The sequence below is a fragment of the Gymnodraco acuticeps genome, unplaced genomic scaffold (assembly GCF_902827175.1).
Source record: "Gymnodraco acuticeps unplaced genomic scaffold, fGymAcu1.1, whole genome shotgun sequence".
NCBI classification, from domain to species: domain Eukaryota; kingdom Metazoa; phylum Chordata; class Actinopteri; order Perciformes; family Bathydraconidae; genus Gymnodraco; species Gymnodraco acuticeps.
This window is the reverse complement of record NW_022990222.1, coordinates 367,524-392,941: the sequence shown is the minus strand read 5'-3', so window position 1 is coordinate 392,941 and position 25,418 is coordinate 367,524. Positions and strand designations below refer to the sequence as shown.

Here is a 25,418-nt window from a genome sequence, read left to right as displayed (position 1 = left end):
AAATATAAACAATTCTAATATATTTGATTGTTTGCTGACACCCAGTCATATATTATTTCCCTGACAAAATTATAATTCCAAATGTTTCTAATAAAAAGATTCAAATGATTGCCCCACATTGAAACACTGTCTGCTGCACAGATGGATCCTCAGCCTTGTTGTCATAGAGAAAGCAGTTGGACGTGTGAACCCGGGTTGCAAGCAAAACAAGGATGCTTAATTTATCTGAAATTGATCCATGTTGTTTCAATGAAACTGCCTTTTTTTAAATCACATTATTGCAAAGATGTTTGCTTTTGACTTGCTGTTAATGTTACATGCAACATCATTTGAAATGTATCACTGATTAAGGTTTTGCCTGCACAACAACAGTGATGGTGGGCGTTACACTGCTGTGTGTCCGGAGAGCTTTAACCTCTCAGAGCAGCAGCCTTCAAAATGAATTTAGAAGCTTAAACCCGATGAATGGACGTTTCTTAACCTTTTAAGCCCCGAGCCTGTTTTCCAGGTCTCAGGTTCGAAAATGACATTCCCAGAACAAATGACCATAATTTATGCAAAACAAGTGAAATTTGACATTTTTAGAGAGATTTATCAAACCCACTTCTGGGGTAATTTGACCTATCTCTGGCCTCCCTTGGTCGATTTTGATGATTGACATATATTTTTAACCGTTAGAGCCAATAGAATCGAGGGGAAGTTCCACATACACACACACGTTACCAAATAAGGAGTGATGTGTAGCCAGAATACCCAAAACAGGAAGCTGTCATACACTGGTAGCTATCATTAGCAGCTAATATGAAAACTCAGTTTTTTACATCAATTTTTTCAAAGTGACAGACACATTGGATTAACCTATGGATTAACCTTCAGCTGCGTTTTTCTCGTCTTAATGCCATTGAACAGAACTTTTGATCAGAATAACAGCAACAGGTAAGAATTTCTCCCGTGTTTGCTACCCAATACTCCGTGTTGTAATATCTGCATTTGCTTCCCATGTCGCAAGTTCTGATCGCTCAGTGATGATACTTATATTTCTAGAATCTGTGGAATCTCAGTTTGCTAGCAAAGCTTGTTTGAGCAGATCCGATAAGTAATACAGTATTTATACCAAGAGTTCTGTGCTTTTTTCGCTCAGGGCTAATTTAAACGCTTCTTGTGAGACTTGTGTTTTGTTTCGGTAAAAATGGTTCGTTTTTGTCTGCTGATTCAACCAGGAGAGTTTTACATCCATCCAAGCCCAAATTAAATGTTGTTCCTTGAAAACATTTCTTCCATAAATCTCTATGTTCACAACAAAAAGGCTGGACTTGGGACTAGTTCATAGTCAAATCTGGCAGTGCAGGAAAACAATAAACACACAACTTGTATCCTCCAAAGACTTATAAAAGAGATGAAGAATTGGCACCACGTGAAACATAGAAAACACCTTAATAGGCACAGAGGAATCAAACATGTGATTAATTTAAAAATACATTTGCATTTCATTTCTTAGCCACAGTTGAGGCAGAGTCTTCAACAGCGATGTGGCAGTTCCTCCTCCTCTCAGTACACTGGCTTTCCTTTATCCAAGAGAAACATGTCCGCTTATAACCACAAAAGTTTTTGGATTTGTAGAAAATCCATAAAAACATGGACTCATACATTTTTGAAATGCCCCCGTGTCATCTCAGCGGATTTCACTGGCTCTCTCATTGCTACGAGGCTTTACAGGCGGAGGCAATTAGGGAAGCTGGAAATGGTGGCAGTGGCACTCCTACTCCTACCATCATCAAAATGTGTCGGGCCGGGTGTGCTGGCAGATCCCGGCGATTGCTTGGATAGATGGAGAAAGGGCAAGAGTGCTGCTGCCTCCTCTGGTTGCCATGGTGAGGAAGGAGGTGTGGAGAGACAGCCATTGTAAGTAAAGTAAAAGGAGAGTGAATTATCATTCAGCAGGTGGCACCGACGCTGGCAACACCACCAGGTAATGAATGGTATTGGCCTGCCTGCACACACAGGGAGGACAATAATCTCCCATCAGCCACCTTCCTCTGCCCAGCAGGTAAAAGACCTCACACTGATTGACTTGTGAGGTCAGTAGCCATGTGAAGCATGGATATATAACAACTTTGATCAAGGCTTGAATACCAGAGTTTTTAAGGGAGGAACACAGAGTGGAAATAAGCCCCCTTTATTCAATATCGATTTACATTTTATATAAAAATTACTTACATTTAATACATTTCTTCAAAATACAAGCAGCCAAACAACATACAAATCAAATACAAAATTATAAAATGTCTTATATTTATCATCTTTCTTTTTCCAAAGTAACAGATGTGTTTATATTAATAACCTTTTCCATAGCCGTGGTAAATCTCTTCCTTGTCTACATCTTTAATCCATCTGTTGATATACGAGACCTAGAAAAATATGGTATTCAGTATCTGTCTGTTCAGTGTACAGTACGGGATCTGGGCATCTGATCGGAGAACATTCAACGTGGGCTTCAATATCTTTCACCAAAAAAGATAAGTTCATGTAGTATATTAATGGAGAAACAGGGCAGATGAAGCGGGAAATCCAAGGAAATGGAAACGCTGTGAAATTACATATTGTGTGAGAAAGATCATGTCGATAGTATGGCGTTCGCTGGAAATCCAGTCAGTAGATCCTTCATTTTCCGAGAAAAAAAAAAAAGGACAAAACCTCAAAAATATGATGCATCACTGCTCAATTGTGAAGCTTTGTGGTCTGTATGTCCTATTATGTGTACAAAAAGAAAATAACCATAGAACCAACCCCTAACTCTTCTCTACAAAACTAACATTTGTTCAGAAAAATTGAGCCAACCTGCTTTGCTCACCTTCACAAAACTGTCTGTATTCCACCCTAAACTAGAAACAGGTATGGGTACAATTTTTAGCACTGCATTTTTAAGGTTTAAACTGTGCACAAGTGTGGCTTATGGGTGTTAATAAGGTTTTTGCAAATCAGCAGCTTTACTTCAGTGTCACATAGTATACAGTACAACGCTGTATAACTTATGTCGGACAAACATTAGAAAGCAAAAACAGTAAATGGAAAATAAATCTCTTCAGCACACCAACAAGGACATTATGCTGATGCTAAACCGGTAGAACCTAAGAGTCTCGTAGGAAATAGAAAAATTCTTCTTTCCACCTTCGTATTATATATTGTACACTGTGGTAAAAAAAGGAGTACAAAGTGTAAAGTTAGGCTATGCGGCGGTTTCATGAATTGTCCCCTCCAGTTTCTTTGGGAGTAGCTCTCTCCTCTCGTCAATACTGATGACTGGCTTCCGGCAGTTTTGCCCGTCGATATAGATCTTTGCATACACCGGGTTGGAGTAGTTCATTGGCTGTGAGGGAAGGAAAGAAGATGGAACAAATATATTTATTTATCTAAGTTACTTCAGAACAGTAGGAGTCTTAAAGCCGCATTAATACAATATGTTGTTTTTACACACACAATTATCTTACAGTGTTGTGGCAAATGTTAGTTAATGTTTGAATAAGAGCCAATCCACGAAACAGCATCATTATCCATCTGGAGTCGTGTTATGTACACCTGACACATTCAAGGTAAAGAGTCACTCTTCTTTTAGCTCTGTGTTCCACCACCTGATAAAAAGGCAAAATACTGGTATATGTTTGCTACTGTAGCTTTTTAAATGCAGGTGACGTAAAGATTGGTTGCCTGCTATGTCTGCAGACAAGGTTGGCGAGAGTGGTTTTCTAGTTAGTTAGCGAAAAACCAAAACAAATAGATAGAGATACCGCTAATGGGTTTGACGCTACACACAGCCATACTGTTGAGCATTAAACAAGGCCAATTGAGCCAAGAAAATAGTGATTAGTGCAGCTTTAAGTAAAGTCCACTGTGATTATCAAGGTGTAAAAAGTAGAGACAGCAGTACAGAAGAAAAAAATGAAAGAAACAAAGAGCACAAGACATAACTCATGCATACTGTGGATTATTACTCAGCAAGCAATACGGTAACAGACAGCAACATGTAGATGGAAGTACAAAAACCTAAATCCTCACATGGAAAATTGCTTTATTCTAAAGTATAGCACAGCCATAGCGTAAGTATATTTTTACACTTCTTTGACATTAGCAGTAAAGTGGCAAAGATGACTCGTCTATTTCCACTTTTACAACTGATGTATAGGACATCTAAAGATTTCGGTGAGAGTAACGGGGGGTTACGTAACCCTAGTTATATAAGCACAGGCGGAGCCCTCTACTGGACTCTATGGGTACTACTCGCAACCATGCTATGTGAGCATTCACACACTGAGTTTGTATAAACGTAGCCGGACAATCAGGGCGAGCCTACCTGAATGCGCGCGCAGGCACACAGTATATAAGGCGGCCACGCCTCCTGATCCTGTCATCCTACACCCTCTTCAGCGAGCAGCATAGGAAAGACAGGGCCCCTAGGTAGAGGGCTCCACCTGGGCTTAAATAACTAGGGTTATAATATGTAACCCCCCGTTATATCTCAGACAGGCTCCGCCCTCTACTGGACTCTATGGGTACAGTGGGTGGAGCCCTGATGGATAAACGACCTGTCGTCCAACAACATCGACCCATCACACTGCCCCTGACCGGCCTTTGGTTAACAGCCACCCAGAAGTTGCGCTAGACTTTTTCACTGCCCGTCATTTTGACAGACAGGATCGTAACATTTCCGTAAAAATTCAGTATTACCCGTCGGCCTTTACACTCTGGGGGGGGGGGAGAGAGAGAACTGTCAACCGGGGGGGGGGGGGGGGGGGGGGGGGTAGCACGGTCGTGGACTGTCAACGGGGGGCGGGGCTCACGCTTGTGAACTGTTAGCGCCGTGTTATGCATGCCCACTGCACCTCGCGGGTGTGCGCACAGCGTAAAGCCAAAACTCACAGACATTTCAATGATTTGTACGGCAAAGTTGGGTTTGGAAACGGTATAATTTCCTTTTTGGCAGGCATGTTTAACACCGGAGCCTCGCTGCGGGGAAACTTTAGCGCTGTTCCGAGTTTGTTCTAATCCATCAAAATGACAGACTGCTTTCAGATATTTTCGTCATTGTTAAAAAAAATCCGTCATAGACGGAAAATATTCGGTTAATGCGACCTCTGCAGCCACCGCACCCAAACTTCCTCTCATCCGGTTGAGACCGTGGAGAAGTCGGGGCCGCAGCTTACTTGGCTGGGAAGAGCACACTCACACTTAACTCGCGTAGAGTGTGCATGGAAAATAGTGAGGAAGGCTCTCCCCGCCCGCCCACAGGCAGACGGGGAGAGTCCTCCAGCCCTGTATGGGGCTTACTGCGTGTTTCCCGGGTCCCTAAGAAGCATGGGAAAACATAAATGCATTGTGTCTAGGGGGGGGGGTCAGATACCTACTGACCCACAAGGTTAGGTTCTTGGGAACAAAGGAGGGGTTCGGTCTGAGTGTCTCCCCGCTACAGTCACCCCGAATCAAAAGGCAACTCGGGTGTACCGACAGAGCGGTCAGCTCGCACACTCTCTTGGCCGAAGTCAAGGCAAACAGCAAAGCTGTTTTCAATGATAGTGCCTTCAGGGAGGGGAGCTCCAGAGGCTCAAATGGTTCTGTGACCAGAGCCTCGAGCACCAACGGCAGATCCTATTGCGGGGTTGAGACATGCACCACTGGGCGCTGTCTCCTGACCCCCTGCAAACGCGCCATAAGCGGTTGACTAAAGGCTGACCTGCCCCCCAATCCTTCATGGCAGGACGAGATGGCTGCTGCATACACCTTAATTGTGGAATAAGCAAGCCCCCTGTCCACCAGTATCTGTAAATAGGACAGAATAGAGCCCAACGTACATGATAGAGGCTCTAGACTCCTTTCTTCACACCACCGCTGGAATCCCAACCACCTCGTCCTGTAACAGGCTGTGGTGGATCCTGCTCTTGCTGCCTGGATAGTCCGAATAACTTTGTCAGGCAGTCCCTGCCGTCTCAGCCTGAGAGAGGTTGGCCCAGAGTGGGTAACACCCCTATTGCACCTGCTTCCTGAGGCAACGCCCCCCAGACCTGAGGAACCGTCCAGGACTGGCCCACCATCATCTGTGTCACCTCTGTGTACCACGGCGCCGAGCGGCGACCTGGGGCTAACAGGATGACTGACAATCATTCTTGTCTCACCCTCCCCGGGAGGGGGAGAATGAGACGCAGCGGTGGAAAGGCGTAGGGCAGTTTTCTTGGCCACCCCCCCCAGGGTGGATTGTCCTGCCGAGCCAGGGAAAACCACAGGGTACAGTGGCTGTTGCACTGTCCGAACTGCCCAGATCTACTTCAGCACCTCCGGGCAACTGTCACAGATGCCGTGATGTAGGAGGTCACCCGCCCCAGTGGAGTTCCCCTCCGCAGATGCTTTGGGGACCCCCAGTATCGGAGGTTGCTCTCAACTGAGGGGGGGGGAATGGTCACAGGACATCGTTTGTGCCTCTTGGGATCTAAGTGAAGGCCGGCAAACCACCTCTGCAGGCGACGCATATGCAGTAACCCCAGCGGTACCACAAGGTGAGCAGCCGCCATGAGACCCAGAGTCTGCATGATGGTCAAAGCTGTCACCGTTGCCCCCTGTCGTAGTCTGCAAACTGCCTGAAGCAGGGATGCCTGTCTGCTCTCTGACAGGGTGGCACGTAGTCTGCCTGCATCGAGCGAAATCCCCAGATACTCCACCTGCTGGTGAGGTATGGGACTGCTCTTCTTCCAATTGACCGCAATCCACTTGGATCAATTGGGCTGTGTTTGCCTCTTCCCTGGACCTGGCCATGACTATGAGGTTGCATTAGAAAACCCTCATACCATGGTCGCGAAGCGGCTGAAGCGCTGTGGTCACACATTTGCTGAACGTGCGTGGGGATAGGGAGTAGCCAAATGGTAGTCTGTACTCGTAGGCTACCCCTTGGAAGGCATAACGCAAATACTTTCTGTGCTTTGGAGCAATTTTCGACATGAAAGTAAGCGTCCTTCAGGATGATGGTTGTGAACCAATCGCCCGGCTGCCGTAGTTCCAGTCATTGGTTTACATATGGAATTTTTCGCAGGCAATGTGCTGATTCAGGCAGCGAAGATCCAGAATGGGTCTGAATTCTCCTGTCTTCTTGGGAACCAGGAAGTACATGGAGTAAAGCCCCTTTTCTCTGTCCTGAGAATGCCCAACAGACACAGCCTGTTTTTGCAACAGGGCCTGAATCTTTGTTGAAAGGAAACCTATCTCCTCCTGGGATGATATATTTGCCTGAATGGAGGAGGGACGCTGCAAAACTGGAGTGAGTAACCCAGTCTCAGTGTCCTGTCCATCCATTCTGTCAGTACACAGCCGAGCTTCCATTCCCCATAAAACTGTGTTAGGGGACATGCAAGCAGCTGTGGAGTCGCAGCTAAGAAACTGTAGCACTCTCTGGTGGCCCACTCTGCCGCCAAACGTTCCATAAAAGGAAGATTGGCCCATGGGGGGCTGACATAGAAAGAGCCGATTTTCTACTGAGGTCCTTGAACGCACACTCTCGTGGGGCCGCGGCTCCGTCATAATGCCGTCTCTTTGAAACGGACATTATGGGGAAATGTGGAATTGTGGAGAGAGATGACTCTTACTCTGAGATGAATGCAATCATTTTTACTGCGCCACTCTCACGAGCCGCGTGCCTTCGTATTAACGCTGTGTTTCACATTCAACGGTGAAATGCATTAATCGGAGCTATTATACCAGGCAAGGTGTGTTTTCTGACAACAGCACGCCGGCAATAGCGTCTTTTGAACTCACACAGTGCTTTGACAGCACTTTCTGCGGTTTATTCCACTCACGTGCGCGTGAGCAGGCAGAGGTTCTCTGCCCAGCCTGGTGCCTGCTGGGAGCAGATGGGCTGCCACGCTCCGCCGCCGGTGGACTTCCATGGACGCCGGACCCGGAAGTGCCCGACAACGAGAAGTCCTCGTCATCTTCCTCCCCGGCAGCCATCCGCCCCGCTGGAATGGCGAACGTGGCCATATCCTGGTCCCCCAAACACTCGAAGCAGAGGTGGTGGGGATCGGCGCCCGCTATTAAGCCAGGGCACGAAGGACGGGCCCGGGTCTCTAGAAGTGGCGACTCCATGAAGGTATGATAACTTATTTCTTCTTCTTTCACACGTTTTACTTTATCTGAGGTGTTGTCCTGCTCGCTGAAGAGAAAAGGATGACAGGATCAGGAGGCGTGGCTGCCTTATATGCTATGTGCCTGCGCGCGCATTCAGGTAGGCTTGCATTGATTGGCCGGCTACGTTTATACAAACTCAGTGTGTGAATGCTCGCAAAGCATGGTTGAGAGTAGTACCCATAGAGTCCAGTAGAGGGCAGAGCCTGTGTGAGATATAACCTTGACTCGCTTCAGATTAAGATATATTCTTATCACACAGATCACTATATAAAGTTGTTTAAAATATTCGCCAGGTGACTGACTGCACATGAGGGTGCTTACATGAGGGTGATTTTGTATTCTGGAGGGCAAACAAAAAGTAAAGTTTGGAAAATTCACCTGTCCAGGGATTACCTCCTTGGGCACAGAATGTATGCCCAAAGTGTGAGGTTCACTGGATTTTACACACCAGCCCTGCAACACAACAGGCACCAACTCTGTTTAAAGTTAAATTCACACACACAGCTAACACCAAACACATAATAATGCTATTCACAATAAAAATGCTCTGAGGTAAAGACGTGAGGAATTGTCGGGGACTCAGTGACTGAAGTAGAAATCAGAAGCTAGTTGAAATTCAAGCCAGGGTGCCTCTGTTGAAAAAAAAAAGAAACAGCCAGATTGGACTGACAATAGCAGATGTCAGAGTTGGCAGGGCAAGAAGCAGTAGCAATAAGCTTGAAGCTCTAGCAGGTGAGCTAGATAACAACATCAGTGACAGTGTTATGATTCATTTGATATGCTGCGTGTTAGTGCGAGGTTGAGGATCATGTTCAGAATAAATCACAAGCCGGATGAAAAGTAATCTTGGTTCGTGGCACTTGGAGATATATGCACTCTACTGTAGATAGCCTTTACAAAATCTCTACAAAATCTAATGGTATAATTCTAGTGGTTCATACCAACACCAGATATCACATTACCACAGTAATTGGAGGAATTACCCTAACATGTTTTTTCTGGTTACTCAACACTTGTTTTTATACACATGACTATTCTTGGATGGAGATGTACTATGTAAGTTTAGTATGGTGTGATCGGCAGTGTCAGTATTGTCATGATTGCAGCATATATGATAGTTAGCAGGTGTAATAAGGATTGGCATCATTTAAGGCCGGTTCAATCAGCTCCTCCTATTCCTTTACAAGCACTGCACTGTTTATCAAGGATGTGTAATGGAACGTGACTGCATATGGCTACTCAAACATAAGTTCCTAGAAAATGTTATATAGCGATTCCAATGCATATGTTGCTAAATTAAATTATACATTTTAATTGAGCATACTGACAGATTCACCATAGCTATATATATATATATATATATATATATGATTAATGTGTTTATGCTGACTTTTATTCCAAGACACATTCCATTTTCCTTAGTACATTGGAATTGTTGAAAAAAGGCAACATGTTCCTTTTTCCGGCAGTGAAAACCATTTATACTGATTACAGTCATTCAGCAAATAATGTAATCACTATCAAGTGTTTTTTAATGCATCAACAATCTGGAGACAGAATCATCTCTTTAGAAATGCTGTTCAATAATTTGCCTAAAGTGATCACGTAGTCCACTTAAGTTGTTCATTGCTGGCTCTTTCATACATGAACAATCATTGAAAAAAAAATGCTATAACTTCTATTATATTTTCATGATTTGATGCAATGACAGAGTACTTTATTTCCCTGATTTGTATTTGAACTACAGTAGTCTATAGTTGATATATTTTATATGCTATTACTGTTCTGTATTCTAGTGATAATTTTAAACAACACATAGATTGGAATTTTAAGTCATTTTAATTTACAGTTATATGTGAAGATGTGCATGTTTGTAATATATATATATAGTATATGTTATATAGATGTATCTTATGTCACATAATGTAACATAATGCAGTCAATACACTCAATCATGAATAATTATTATTTATTGATCAAATCAAGATTGATTCGAATAACGTTTAAAATAAATACTAAGTACATCAGTGATGAAAATGAGCCCACAGTAATTTATGAAATAAAACAAAAAGATAACATACAGGTTTCTTGTAATAATGAAAACAGAATAAAAATATGGCAACAAATGAATCTTGTTGTAAAATTAGAAATCAAGCACTTTTAGTGGCAGCAATACACTGCCATAATGTTGCAGTGCTTCTCAGGGATATATAGCTTGTTGTTTGCATTGCGGTTAGGTTAATATTAAGCACATATACCAACCTTGTGAGGGTCCAGCGTGAAGTTGGGTCTCAGCAGGCTGCCTGCATCAGCATGGTTGTCGTGGTCCACTTCATACATGTTGTATGACGGGTTCCCAATCTCCACATTTATTCCTCCGTTTGTCATGGGCTGCCTCTGGACTCGTTTTCCCCTGTGGTGCGCGGAGCCGGGAATCATTAACATGATACTCAACATGCAGGTCAACATGCTGTGCTGCTCCACACAACAAATCACATCTCACTACTAGGCACACTTGGGTGTACATAACTTTGCTTGGCAGAACTAAAAGCTGAATTATAATCAGAGGCTTAGCTCTGAGGGCAGGTGTTGTGCTGAACATGTTCAAATAAACAACACACTTTTTATATATAAAGCACAGACTTCCATTTATCTTTAAAGCTGTGTAGTTTTGGATCTCTTATCATCTGTTGCTGCTTAGAAGCCTCTTTCTTATTGATATATTTAATGACTTACCTTTGCTTCCTTCTGCAGATGTAAACACCTGCTACCACCATCACAATCAAGATCACCAGCAGGACCAGAGGCACAATGATAGCTATGCTTCCTGAGAGACACACAGAGGAGAGATGGTGAGATGAGACAAGATTGAAAGGATTCCAGATGGGCTCTGATAGTGACACACTGTATGCAACCATGCCTGACTGTGGCTTCAAAAAGGCCACTTTTTTCTTTCCTCTCTAATGCTTGGTTGACTGAACACTTCACTCTATTTACAGAACAGATGTCCATTACAAACTGGTTGTGCAGTAATAGTAAAGTAAATGTGCAGATTCTAAAAAGATTGTTCATTTTGATTGCAGATATTAGTTAGAAATGACTTTTCATCACCGAGGTATGTTATGTTTTGTTTGAAAGTAGGCTAGTTAAAGAAAAAACGTCCGCTGCTGCCGAGTTGAATCACGCACTGTTTTAATTCTGTTTCACAGAGAGAAACCCGGGAAGATGCAGGCTACCTTGGCCGGTTCAGGCCACTAAAGATATATTTTTGCTATAATCATTTATGAGGCCTTTGCAGGCCTTTGAGAAAGTCAAGCATCCATACTCCATACTGTCATTACAGCAATGGCATCTCGTTGCGTGCTTGTGGCATCGATGGGAGGGGCTGGTGCTGAATTGTGTATTCAGCACTATCTGTGCATAAAGGGCATTATTCGTACTCAACATTATAACCGGAGATATTTAAATGTATTAGGACTTCAACAGTTTTTCCAGGTAAAATGTATATAAATACGGGCTAGCGGGAAAAACTGAACATTGTATGTAGAGCCTTTCTTTAGGAGATATCAATGTACTACTTAATATTATTTGCAGATTATTTAAGACTGAAAATATCAGGCAGCAGTTCCTTTAACTCAAAATAAGTATACCTGCTGAGTATGGGCTATTCTATTAAAATAGTGCAAACTTGCTAGGTTGGATGGAGTTCAGACATTATTTTGTTAAGGTGCTAACCAGGGCTGAGTCCTATGTGTGTTGATGTTTAATAATGTGATCATTTCAGATGTATAAGTGACGTTGCTACTGTAATGCAATTGGGATTTAAAAATGTAGGAAATTGTAAAAATGTGATATTCCCAGTACTCACCTCCTCTGGTATTGTCCGATCTGCTGCTTTTAGGGGCTGGTCTCTCACACTGTGTTCCCGCCCAATTGACTGAACACCTGAAGAAGGTCGAAACAAAGTTAAAATAAACTACCGTTAGAAATCCTGGCAGTAAAACTGCTGAAAACACCTTCACATGAAGAACTACATTATGATGTGACCGTGGTTTACATATACAACACATTATGATTCAGTCTTGCTATGGAGTGCTTTGATCCAAACACAAACAAAACACCACCTGGAGAGAGATCACTAAGTATATACATGTTGTGTCCACAAACAGTGTGTTGAGATATACATGTTGAATATTCAGTGTGTAGAAATATCAAAGGATCACAGCGGGACAACAAGTCGTCATCTCATTTGTGTTCCAATGGGATCTGATGTGGGTGATATATATGACCCTTGTTAGAAGAGGTGATATCTAAATTCACACGACTGACGCAGATGGGTCTGTAAAGCATGAGCGTTCTTGTGGGTGCGACTGGATGATGACAGAATGAAATTACTCTAAATTACATGCACTCTAAGAATCAGAACATCGGGCTATCAAAAATAAGAATGCAGCGCCATACATACGGGAAATGAATCACGCCCTCATTGAACAAAATGTCACAGCGACATGAATTTTAATGAGAGTGGAAGCGACGGGGAGTTTGATCTCCTCTGGGAGGCGTACACGATGAAAGGACTAATTCCATAACAAATGAAGAAATTATTTTAAACTGTGTGGAAGGCATAGAAGGTAGACATATATTACTGATGAGATGTTCAGCCTAGGAAGCTGTACGTGATGACTGGTCAGTAAAGAACATATTCAGCTTGCCGTCATGCAAAGGTTGAAAATGCACACACTGAAACCCACATCACACAGTGTCACGTTAAAGTCCCCCCCCCCACCACAACCCTGATTCCTGTGTGCATGAGATGGGTGGCAGTGAGGGGCATCAAAAGTACATCATACAGCAACTGATAATGTAATAAGAGCAACATCGAAGGTTGTTAGCTTAGCATCAACAAATATGTGCTAATGTGTGCCTAGTCATTGCTTCCAATATACATTATAAGTCAATTGATATAAAAATAACATTTTGGCATACAGGGGAATATGTTTTATTTTATTTTGCTGATTGTTTGATAAGATAATTGATTAAAAAATAAATAAAACTGTGCAATAGATTTAAACTAAAGTCAGCATCTGATTAGCTTAGCACAAAGAGTGAAACATGGAAACAGCTAGCTTGGCGCTAGTGTCCAAAGGTTATAAATATGCCGTCTAACACCTTTTAAAGATCACTTACATATTGTTAAGACCTTAAATAACGAAAAGGAACAATGCTAATGTGAAACAAATAATATTACAAATATACCAATTAAAGTCATATTAAGGTTAAAAGTATTTTAACTTGTAGTCAGTATTACTACAACATACACGGAGGATGTGAGAACACATTTTCTTTCCAGTTTAAATGCAAAGCTGTGAGTGTTGCTGCTAAAAGGGCGAGTCAAAGCTCAAAGAGCAGCGCAGTGTTTGACAGCAACTTCACAAGCTTTCTAATTACGGCTAGTTAGCTAACCTGTCATTACTGGAGCCCCGGCAGGCCATGGAAGTGTGACAAAACACATTTCAATCAAAATAGGAAGTCACAGTCCTAATTTACCAAGGACACACTCCAGTCACAATTAAATGTCTGGGAATAAAGACACAGAGCTGTCCAATACAAATGTAATGCTTTCACAATCAAGTTAAATAACCATATCATAACACTTTCTTTCAGATGACTATGTTTAACCTATTGTGGGTTGCTCTTTTATTACACTTATTACATGATAGGTTGCTACAAGGCAGTACTCAGACAAAGAGCCCATACAGTAAAGTGGACTGAGGCTGAAATGGAGCCAGATGGAGTTAGGGTGGTGGTGTGGACAAAAAGGTGTGAGTTGGCTCTGAATACAGCTGGAGAGGTGAGAAGGACCTACTTGCAGCGTGGTTTGTTAAGAGCTGTTAATGTGCACATCCCCTCATTCTGACAGAAGTAATCGCAGGGGTTGGCCAGCTCATCACAACGTTGGTTCTTGAACCCTGACGTGCAGCTGCAAAACATTGTGTATGGAGTGATAAAAGGGCCCAGAGAATATATACTGTTGCACTTTTTGCTGCATGATGAATGGAGATTGACAAACTAATCCCTTAAAGAAGCTTCACTCATAAAACAAAGTAAGTCAATGTTGTGTCTGCATCAAGCAAATTAGCAAAGAAAATAAAAACATGAACACACATTAATTTCACTGTGCCTGCAAAAGAACAGTCTGTTACAGTGGTCACACCTCTGGGATATGTGTATTCTTAAGTAATACATTACATTAATTATTTAAAAAAATAACAGAAACAAATAAAATGAAATTGTTACTTGCAGCTTAGGATGGCAACTACAAATTATATACATTCAGAATATGTAAGATGTTTTACAAAAAACACTCATATTATATATACTCAATATACCACATTGTGAATATCTCATACTAACACAAATACAGAACACAAAACACAATCATACAGTAATGTTGACAGTTTCACTATTTCAAAGTGAAGGATTGTGAAAAAAAAGTATACATTTTGGACTTAAATGTTTGAATTTTTTACACCTGAAAGTCTGACCCAAGGCATCTTTTTGTTACATTCATTTACCTATCATTTTTTGTGACACTGAAATGATGCTTTATACTGAAGAACAGTATATCACACATGATATCCTGTCATCACATCTGTGCACCTGTCCTTTTGAGCCATGTGTATTTGACATCCCTCTCCATCTCTGCCTCTCTACCATACACTTGCTGGTGATTGGCCTGTTAGCTATGCCACTGTTAGAGCATGACTAGAGTTTGCCAGAACCTTCTGTAATTGATCAGAAAGTCTGAGCCATCCCAAACATACTTGCATGGTTCGATTTGATCCAAACCTAAATAACTTGTTTTTGTGGGACTGATGTTTGGATGTTTGATCTGGACTGTGGTCTGCAGGAGGTTTTCACACCTGTACATTTGGATATATCAGAAAAGTCTGATAGTCCCCAGGGTACTTTCAGTGTTGACTGTTGTGCAGTTTGTTTGTAAAGTCTCAAAGGTTAAACTGCTAATAAATTCAACTGCTGACCGTGGAATCTGCAGGCAATCCTATAATGAATCTGTCAAAGCATATAAGATCTTTTGCGAATCATTTAGCAACCATGATAACAAAAGTGCAAGTATTTCCCCTGATGAATAGGTAATGACTCCATGTACCTTTACTGTTCATTAAGTCAAATGTAAAGTTTGTGACAGCTATTCCACAGTAATAAGCTCTGAATCATTACTGCACAACTGACACCTCTTTTTCTACCTCTTAGTCATTATTCACAACGGCTGATTAACAGTCTAATACTATTTTAAATCATTTTTTGTAACTCATAATCAGTCTCTGATGGTAAAGGATGACCATCACTTTTATATCTAATGATTTACGTGTCATTGGTTCATGTTTGTTTATTATCTTCAATTATTTATAAAAAAGTCAGTGTGACCAGAAACCAGACTAGACGTCAAATGCAACAGTGTATTCCCCTTGGTCCAAATCAAATTAACAGGTGTAAAAGCCCCAATAAAAACAGGAACTCATTGGACAAATAATCCGTACAGTGAGAGGCATAGCAACATAGGGATATCTCGGCCTAAACTCTAACAATAAAACCAAATTATTTCATTCAGTTTGAGAAGAATATGGGACATGTTTAAATTGGATCCTGTTTGCCACAAAGACATCTTTAAATGTAGATCATAGTCCCCTGGAAAAGAGTGCTATTCAGGGGTTTATATACAAATGCAAAGCGACGGATACACATTGTGCCTCCTCAAGAGCATCTTTTTATCTGATAAAAACTGCTAAAGCTATCTTCTCAGCTACAGCATCAGCTATGTGTTAGACTGCAGTTTAAATGACTGTTGTGGTTTACTACTGTCTTAGGTAGGTTTATTGATCTCACTGGAAAACACAATTGCTGAATAAGTCAGATTTTCTGCATTGTAAGACAAAAAAAGGGCTGTTGTATAGTTAAAAGGCTTCACAGGAAGAATATTTAAATATCTCTCAGTGAATAATGATGAGGGCTGACATGTTTACCAGTTGTATTGACTCTGCATTTTATCTCTTTAACCTGTGTCAGTGTTTAATGCAAGAATTATCTTTGCAATTGAAGCAGTTCTGCCATATACCCTCATTTCTGGAAGGTTTGATAAAGTATGCATTTACTCCGAGTATTAAGGGCAAACATTATGATTTCTTGACACAGACATATCCATCATCTCACATAATCTCTGGTCTTTGCAGCAAATAATAAACCACATTATCAAGATCTGTTAACCTCATCGAATAGGATGGGATCATTTGCATAGAAATTGATTCCATCTCTGGGAATATGTGAACGATGACCGAGAATTTAAACTACAGTGGACAATGGGCAGTTAAAAAAAATAGAGAGTTCGTCTTTTTGAAATGGATTTCCAATTTCCTCCTTGAAGAGATTTTTTTAAATAGCACTGCATATGATTATGGTTGAGGTGGTATTAATCTATGGGGCAGCGCTTTGAGTAGTCTTTCTCAATAATTCCCTCGGGTCTGCTTGCCAAGCTTTTGTCTGTTGCAGGTTTGTGCCGTTGGATGTTATGGCATGTTATGCCACTGACATATACCTCAACCTTCTTTTTTCTTACAGACCTACTACTGGAGAGAGTCGGAGAGGCCTGACATCAGCTTTTAACTGCAAGGAGGAACAGCACGATATGTTCAGAATGGCAAGCTTTGAAGGGGCTTTGAAACCATTTTTATCTGCCTAAAAACCTTAAGCTCCAGTGAGGTGTCACATCGTAAGATGGCGTACTAGCACTCAGCCCCCTGCTGGGCCATGGGCTCCATGCAGTGACATCAAACCTTCCCTCAACTTAAGGATTTCTTTCCAGAGGAAGACATCTATCTTGTTCTCTGAGCAGGGACATCGTACCCCTTGGTGATTTTCAGTGTTGCATCTAAAGCCATGATTTCTGGTGCGCAGAACCAGCAATTGAATGGAAACAGTGAGTGTGAATAATAGTGGAGAAAATTCTATTTTTTTTCTTTTTCCCCCACTTTCCTTCACCCATTAAGCAGTGACTTACTGACAGAAAGGCAAGTTGGTGTCGGGGTCCAGGTGACAGGTGCCTCCATTGTAGCAATATCCGTCACACAGCTGACAGCTCGGTGCTATTCTGCCATTTGTGCAACTGGAGGGTGAAGAAATAATGGAATGCTAGTGACAAGCAGAAAACCACACTTTTACAGAAAAGATAAATGAGTCAGTGTCTGACATATGCATATTTATATAAACCGGGGGAGTTCGAATTCATTGACATACCAGACACTAAATTGCTGTAGGGTTAGTTAACTTATACATATTTCAGATTTAATCAAATCAATTCATTCAGACTTCAGCCTGCGGATACAGCTACTGGAACCTGGGGATACTCTGCAGAGCTGATGCTTCTCTAGAAAGGAAGAGGACTGTGAAGCAGTATAGGAAAATGAAGGTACCAAGTACTCACTTGCAAACCACATCCCCTGTATCCTCATTAATGAGGCAGGGAGCTCCATGGCAACGGAGACACTTGTCCACCTCGCATTTGTTACCCTCAAACCTGGCGGGACACACACACTCTACGTATCCGCTGCTGGATAGCGTGCAGGCCTTGGAGTTCACACAGTAGTGATGACAGATGTCTGTTACACAGTCATAGAGATAAAGAGAAAGAGAGAAGATAGTGCGTAATGAGAAACTGGGACATAGTTTAAGCTTGCTTGATTGGAATTGTACAGGACTTTTAATGGGATTCAATTATCTACATCAAATGACATCTTGCCTCAGATGAAAGCATATCACCCCTTGGGCACGTAATGGTAGGAAAATACTAATGACGAGCAGTCTAAATTGTTTTCCACGCGACCCATTGACACAAAGCAAATGAAAATACATTATCACTTCAGCACAGAAACACCCAAGCGATTTTTTGATTGTAGTATTTAGATTTTTGTTTATCTGCAAATATAGGAAAATGCAGTGAAAATACTTCAGGGGGTTGTTTTTGTTCACAGTCTATGTCTTTGAAATGCTTATTTCTGTAGATGTTATGCAGCATAACTCAAGTCAAAGAAAGCTTTGTGGTGAGTGGTCTTGCGGCTACACTTGAAACGCTAGTGGAAATCATATGTGCATAACCATTACAACTTCTTGTGTTTGCAATGGGCAGGACTTACGGTAAAGACAACGGTCCCCAGTATATTCTGACATGCAGCGGCACACAGGCTGGTTTCCCTGAGTGACGTCGCATGTTCCCCCATTTAAGCAGTAGTTGTCACAAATTCTCCGCTCACAGAAAGGCCCAGAGAAACCAACAGGGCAGCGGCATGTAGGCTTACCTGGGAAAAAAACAGAAAAGGAGCGATTAAGAGAGCATGAAAAGTCCCAAAAAACAACAGCTCATTGATCCTACTCACAAGTATTTTTTTGTCCGGATATATAGCTTATTCCTCTGTGCCATAGACCACTATTGTCGTCTGAAAACTATTAAATACTTTCAACACATCAATGCACATCGTTGCGCCGGATGACATTTCCCATTATGTGTCGGTCTCACAAACACTGTCTTGCCTCTGTGAGTACTCTCAAGCCCTTACTGATGAAAACAGTCCCCAGCAAATGGACTTCCTGTTTGCTACATGGCCCTCAACTACATAACTGCGACTGAGTACACCTCTACCAAGTACTAATAGCACAAGCTTCAATCTGTCAAGCATAGTTCCACAGTCACCAAGACAGGTGCTAATCAGTACAAAAGTAAAAGGTAAAGATCCATCCTTCCATCCATCATTTTTAGACAAATATTCATGTATGGGTCAAGGTGACCGCAGATTGGCACCTATGGATAGAAGCTAAGGTGCCCTTTTTTGTAGTGTACGCCCTCCAAGTCAATCTAGAGCAGGGATGGGCAACTTTGATGGTGGTGGGGGCCACATAATTGATGTACTGGCCACCAGGGGGCCGCAGATTCACTTGGAACACACGCACACAAAAATTACATGTGTTGTATTTAATTATTAACAAATATACTAAGTCTGACATCTTCATTGACATTTTACAATCAAAGGGAACATCCCCAAAAAATGGGAACATCCTCTAATAAACTCACTAAACAAATATCAGTTCACAGAAATGTTATTTCATTTTTACAAGTGGCATGTTTGTATTGAACAGGTTATTAAACAGTGGAATACAACTATTTTAAACTATTGGAAAGCACGGAAAATGTGTGTGCATTGAGATGAACCATTAAGATGACATAAACATGAAGTCATGAACACTAACCCAGACATTAGTTGTCTAACTTGAACCTAAGACACTTGTAGCCTGTCTGCATTCCCCTTATTCCAGAATAAGGGGAATGTCAACACAGACGCCTGTCAACCTGCACTCTGCTGTTCCTCAGCGCCGCTCCCCCTCCCTCCCGCTGAAATGATGAATGAAAGCGTTTGTGTATATTTCAAATATCTGAAGGACAGCTAAATGCTGTGAGACAAAATAATTCTAAATGTAAATGAATGTTGTTTTTTTGTATTAGTTATTATAGCCCCTTTGGCAGAAACAATGAAGTTATGGTTATGTGTGGACCGATCTTTAAAGGACTCTTGTCTGGTGAACTTTATATACTTCTCTCCATTAATGTCATACAAGTCAGAACAGTTGTGTGTCTATGTTTTAAGTATGTGTTTTGTTGCAAAAAGTCCTATTAGAGTTTAGGGAAACCTGTTTAAGTGACAGTAAAGCTGGGATTCAACGACACCTTGTGTTTTTAAAGATAACACTGGAAATTCTAGCCTCTAATTGATTGTGGAGCTGACTCCAGTCCCCTTATTTTATCGCTGAAGCAGTGACTTTAGGAAACCTATTTGATATATATTCACTCCTTCGCTCAACTTTGGTTGGTCATTTATATGTTAATGCCTCAAAGACAAACAAGACCTTTATGAGAACAAATAAAATTGCCAAGCAAGAATAAAACGAAAGGCCCCAGCAGCACAACACATATAACAACACTTTCCTTTTCCCCTCAGCTGTCGGCCATAATAGGAATACAATTTATGATCTAGTGTAGTATGATGGACTTCAACCACAGCGCTTGCAAATAAAAAATAATACAACACTGATTGTCACCAATAGAAGCCCTGCCTTCGTCGTGAGGCCCTCCTGCAGTGATCTCACAGCAACATGATTCCTAGCTATCATGACAGACAGACTACATTTTTATTCCATGCAGCAGTGATTATCCTGGTGTCTGTTTATGTCACGTAGAGCCGATTTAGGGTTTCAAAGACCATTTTAAAACAAGGTGAAAACACAGATTATAAAATATCAGTTGACTTGGGTGTATGTTTTTTCCAAAGGCCAAAAGAAAAACAAATATATTTGATTCTAAGCTTTAGAAAAGCCAGAAGGGAGTGGAAAATGTCTTCTTTGAAAGTATACATGTTTATTAGAAAGCCTTCCCATTAAAAAAAAGAAAAATCTAAAGGACATCATTTTAAACCTCCAACTGTTTGGCGTAACTAATGAATCACTCAAACAAATTGCTTGGTTTCCTCCTTTTATGTACTGGCTGTCATTCAATGAATACATCTTTAATTATTTCAAATCATTTGGAAATGGTTATGCCATTATAATTAGGGCTGTCAGTCGATTAAAATATTGAATCGCGATTAATCGCATGATTGTCCATAGTTAATCGCGATTAATCGCAAATTAATCGCCCATTTTTTATCTGTTCTAAATGTACCTTAGAGGAATATTTTTCAAGTTTTTAATACTCTTATCAACATATGAGTGGACAAATATGCTTTATGCTAATGTTTATTATCATTTGAACAATGACAAATATTCTCATGAATATTAAACACAACAACCTCTGAACATTACAAATATTCGCCTCAATTCAACCTGGAACCTCTCTCATTCAATAATACAATACAAATGGTGTGTGTGTGTGTGTGTGTGTGTGTGTGTGATGGATCGTTGGAGCTATGTGCAACTCAAGGCATATGCTCGAACGGGAGCTGCCTGGACGCTGCAATCATGTTGCGCGCACTATCCGTGCTGACTTTTCGTACAATGTCCCACTGTCTGGCTGCCTGCATAAAGTCAAGTGCTCGGCGCAGTTGTGGCGAAATGTTGCTCCTCTGTTTTCATTTAAACAGCTCCTTATATCCGTTAGCGCAGCTAGCTAGCACCAGATGCTAACAACAACAATGCACGTAAGGTCTCTCTCTCGCTCGCTCGCGCCACACATACACACACCCTCCCGGTCCTCCCAACAGCCAGTCGGTGCCTGCCGGTGAGCGTGGAAGTGTGGTCTGCCACAAGCGGGCGGCAGGAGCGGGGCTGTCGGCATCAGCTTGGAGATGGTATTTTAAACTCGATGCGCTCTGAAACTACGGGGCGGCCGAGGACAAAAAATACACATGCGTTAATCGCGTTAAAATAATTAGTGGCATTCATTATTTTTTGCGTTAACGCGTTATTAACGCATTAACTTGACAGCCCTAATTATAATACATTTTTGTGGGAACAGAACTGCATTTTTTGTATTAGGGAAAATGCTCTGGTGAATCTTGTATTTTTCTGACAAATGGAAATGGAGTGGGTAATTGCTATGATTGGAAGATGATGTACGGGCCTGTAAATCAATGGGAGCATTTTTAATAGGGCTCTTCATCCTGATTCAATTCCACCATTGACATCCCAGTATATTCATATACGTTCGCTAAATTGAAGGCAGAACTGTTTTTATTTCCAGAAACCACGAAAGCATGAAAGAAGACCTTGACTTGGAAGAAGGTTGATAAAGGAGGGTTGTTCAACGAGAGCATCAATGACAGGCACCGTCAAGCTGGCAGATGTAATCTAGCAAATATGAGCTGAAGTGAGAAAGTTTAAAGGAAGACAACTTTGGTTGAATGCCATTGGGATTGAATTAGGGTTAGGGTTATGATGATTGGAAGTATCTGTCTGTGGCAGCAAAAGGTTATCTCAGCAAGTTTAGTTTGCCCTGAGCTAAATATTAGGAATCAAAAAATAGAAACCACTTATTTAAAACATACCCAAAAAAAGGGTGAAACACAAAGACAACAACACTGGTGAAACATAAAGCAAGTGCAGGGCAGAATCATGCTACAAATGTGGTTTGGTGAGTTTATTTTGAAGTAGACTTACCCAGGGGTGAGCCCATGCAGGTGCCTCCATTTAGGCAGTAGTCTGTACAGTGGTTGACCTCACAGCGTTCCCCGGAAAAGTCGGGCCAGCAGTAGCACCTCCAGTCTCCTTTCTCGTTGGCTAAGCAGCGGCCTCCATTCTCGCAGGGGGGGCGGCACAGTTCACCTGCACAACAGCAAAGCCCATATCGCTTACAGTGTGTAGCAGTCAATCACGTCACACAGTGCTATGCTGCAAATGTCGGCAACCATAGTGGTACAGACTGGACGTTTTTAGAATGGATAAGGAATGACTGCACGCAGGAGGGGGGATTTGTTGAACCTCAATACACGACAATTCCTCAACAATGGAGTGTGGTTTGGTGCATGCACAACTGTGCATGTCAGCTCATATACTGTACCATTGTTGTGCTGTCTTTTGACACATTTCCAATTACATTTAGGGTTTTCAGTGCTTATCAAAATCTTTTAAAAGAGAGAATTGTTTTAGATTTTCTCCACACAAGCAAGGTTTACAATATCCACCAATATAGGTGCTCTTAAAAATCCAACAACAAGACATTTTTACGATGAAGATGCAAGATGTGGCCTACCTGAGATGATGCTATCACTACAGGTGCCATTTACCAGCACCTTCCCCTCCGGACAGGTACATCTTGCGCCCGTTGGGTTGAGCAGACACATGAAATCACAGGACATTCTGAGGCACGGATTTGATGCTGTAGAGAAAGTTTAAAAGAAAAAAGAGAGCCAAGAAGATAATCTGTCACTCTGGTTTGAGATGAGAAAGACATTTTGTTTGTTTGCGAAAAGTGTGTTTGTTCTGTCTCAGACTAAAGCTATCTATTTCAAGTGTTTTAATTTCCCTTTTTGAGGACTGGTGTTGTCTTGAAGCCTGGAGAGAACCAAGGCTAGAGCATGTGAAAAACTCCACTCAGCGCCCTCTTCTCCAGATTGAATAATCAACGACTTTGGAACGCGTGAAATACTTCCCATTGTCTAATTGATTAGCGGCACTCTGAAGTGCTCTTCCCCCTGCCGCCTACAATGGCGAGACAAAGAAATGTAAACATCTTGTGAGAAAGCACTCTGAATTTAACAAAATAACAAACACTTTCAAGAAGGTAGGTAGAATGCATTAGGTTCAATACTGATAATCAGCATGTGTGCTCTATAATGGCGCATTTCCACTGCAGGACCTGGCTCAGCCTCGCTCGGTATGGCTAGGCCTTGTTAGGCCTTGTTAGGACTGGCTCACTTTATGCTGCGTTTCCATTACAGTTTAGCAGCTGGGGCAGTAACTATAGTAACGCAGTGTAGGCGGAGCCGTGACGTCATCTTCAATGAGAACCACAGAAAAACAACATCAGCCGTTAGCTCTTAGCACTCAGAGCTCACAGCTCTTCATATCTGTTCAGAAACTAGACAAAAGTTAAACAAGTACAAACCACAGACTGCCTGTGTCATGGCGAATACAGTCGCTTGTTTATTTATGTCTGTATAGGCCGTTGTTGTGAGTGTGGACGGTCGGAGCATTTACAACGTTAGCATAGCCGATCTCCATTTAGACAACACGCTTTTTAAAAAGTTTTTTGTCTGCCTGCAGACTTGTCAAAGCATTAATTCATGGTTTTTACTAACCGGTATCAGTATGTTGTTACTTCGGCATCATTTTGAAACGTGTATTACAATTAAATCACGGTCAAATATGTTCATCTTGTTGTAGTTGTAGCCCCCTTGCCAGCGATTCTCTCTCTAGTTTCTCTCTAGTTTCTCTCATACTCAGCCCGACTCAGCCTGGTTGTTGGTCCGCTAAGATCCTCGATTTTATGGGGCCAGAAAAACTGTGAAATAGTACCCGCTAGCCGGTACTACGCCAAGTGGAATCGCAACCAAAAACGGGCCGTGCACGGCATGCTTAAACCGCGCTGTAGTGGAAATGCGCCATAACAGAGCACTGAAGAGGCCAACTGTGTACAAACAGGTGCAAAAAAGAAGAGCAAATTGTTAAAAAACTGCCTTGCTAAAATGGATCTAAATTAGGATGTTTTGATAGAATGATACAGCGTACCCACTTTATGTCTCTGAGTAGTCATTAATGATTACACACTATGCTATTAAAGATAATCACGCCTCTGATTTCTTACACAAGGACAAAAGGCATGAAAGCACAGAACAAATCTAAATGGTTGTTATGGTTTTGCCGAAGATATCAGGCCTCCATGTCATAGCTTTTTTTTGCAGGCTGTGCACATCTTTGGCCCACAGACTACACACACTACACGGCTGAGGCCTAATGAGTCTCCGGGGAATGGAACAGCTGCCCTTTAAGTGAAAAACTGACCAAGACTGAGCTGTCTGATGTTCTATAACCATTAACACCAGAGATGTAACATATAACTGAAGTTGTTCTACTACATGAAGAAAGTGAGAAGATGGTAGGTTGTATTGATTTGCTGTGTCTCAGGAAACAGATGGGTGTTTTTTGTCACACTTTTGAAGCAAAAACACACCACAGCTTTGATCAACCTGATTTTAAAAGAGCATGTGCTGTTTCTTCATGTATTATTTCACTATAAGGCATACATTTAATAGAATGCATTTTTATAGCCCAAATTAATTAGTAAATTTGTTATGACAATTAATTCAAAATGATGCAAAGACCTCCACACATTTAATGGTTAACTCATCACTTGTCATTAATCTCAGCTATACTGTATGTACTAAACATTATATAGCGTATTGCCTTGCGGGCTGTATATTCAGTATAGGCTTTAATGCAGTTTTCTTTTAGTGTTTGTTCTGTCCCAATGTGACCCTCCTTACACTATGTCCTTCCTTCTGCCTCCAACAACCCCTCTCCACACGCACCGTGTACACTTTCCTTTTAAGAGGGTATTTTTTTACACAGTAAGGTAAACAACCATGTACATAAAGCCCTGCACTTCAGTTTGTTAAAGGACTGAGCACGTATTCTTTAGTGTTATTTATTCCTTTGACAGCTGTCTGTGCATTCAATAAAAATACAGTTTACATTTTAAG

General features: G+C 41.6%; 1 protein-coding gene and 1 long non-coding RNA gene across 6 annotated transcripts in view; one reads left to right on the top strand and one right to left on the bottom strand.

The window, feature by feature from the left end:
• Positions 1–825: 825 nt before the first annotated feature.
• LOC117547778 lies at positions 826–17,602 on the top strand. Its single transcript, XR_004569236.1, has 3 exons — positions 826–936; positions 10,918–11,015; positions 16,801–17,602. It is a non-coding gene; the product is annotated as an uncharacterized LOC117547778 (long non-coding RNA).
• lrp1bb (low density lipoprotein receptor-related protein 1Bb) overlaps positions 2,129–25,418 on the bottom strand; it is a 326,595-nt gene continuing 303,305 nt past the window's right edge. For 3 of the 5 annotated variants that reach the window (XM_034218589.1, XM_034218590.1, XM_034218594.1), the window contains 11 exons: positions 22,970–23,095; positions 22,378–22,542; positions 18,372–18,533; positions 17,663–17,837; positions 17,240–17,344; positions 14,030–14,143; positions 12,032–12,108; positions 10,900–10,990; positions 10,426–10,576; positions 8,542–8,616; positions 2,129–3,367 (listed from right to left, as the gene is read on the bottom strand). In XM_034218589.1, the coding sequence (XP_034074480.1) occupies positions 3,227–3,367; positions 8,542–8,616; positions 10,426–10,576; positions 10,900–10,990; positions 12,032–12,108; positions 14,030–14,143; positions 17,240–17,344; positions 17,663–17,837; positions 18,372–18,533; positions 22,378–22,542; positions 22,970–23,095 (1,382 nt within the window). In that variant the 3' untranslated portion in view covers positions 2,129–3,226. The remainder of the gene's footprint in view (positions 3,368–8,541; positions 8,617–10,425; positions 10,577–10,899; positions 10,991–12,031; positions 12,109–14,029; positions 14,144–17,239; positions 17,345–17,662; positions 17,838–18,371; positions 18,534–22,377; positions 22,543–22,969; positions 23,096–25,418) is intronic. The other 2 variants (XM_034218591.1, XM_034218593.1) reach the window with 2 other exon arrangements.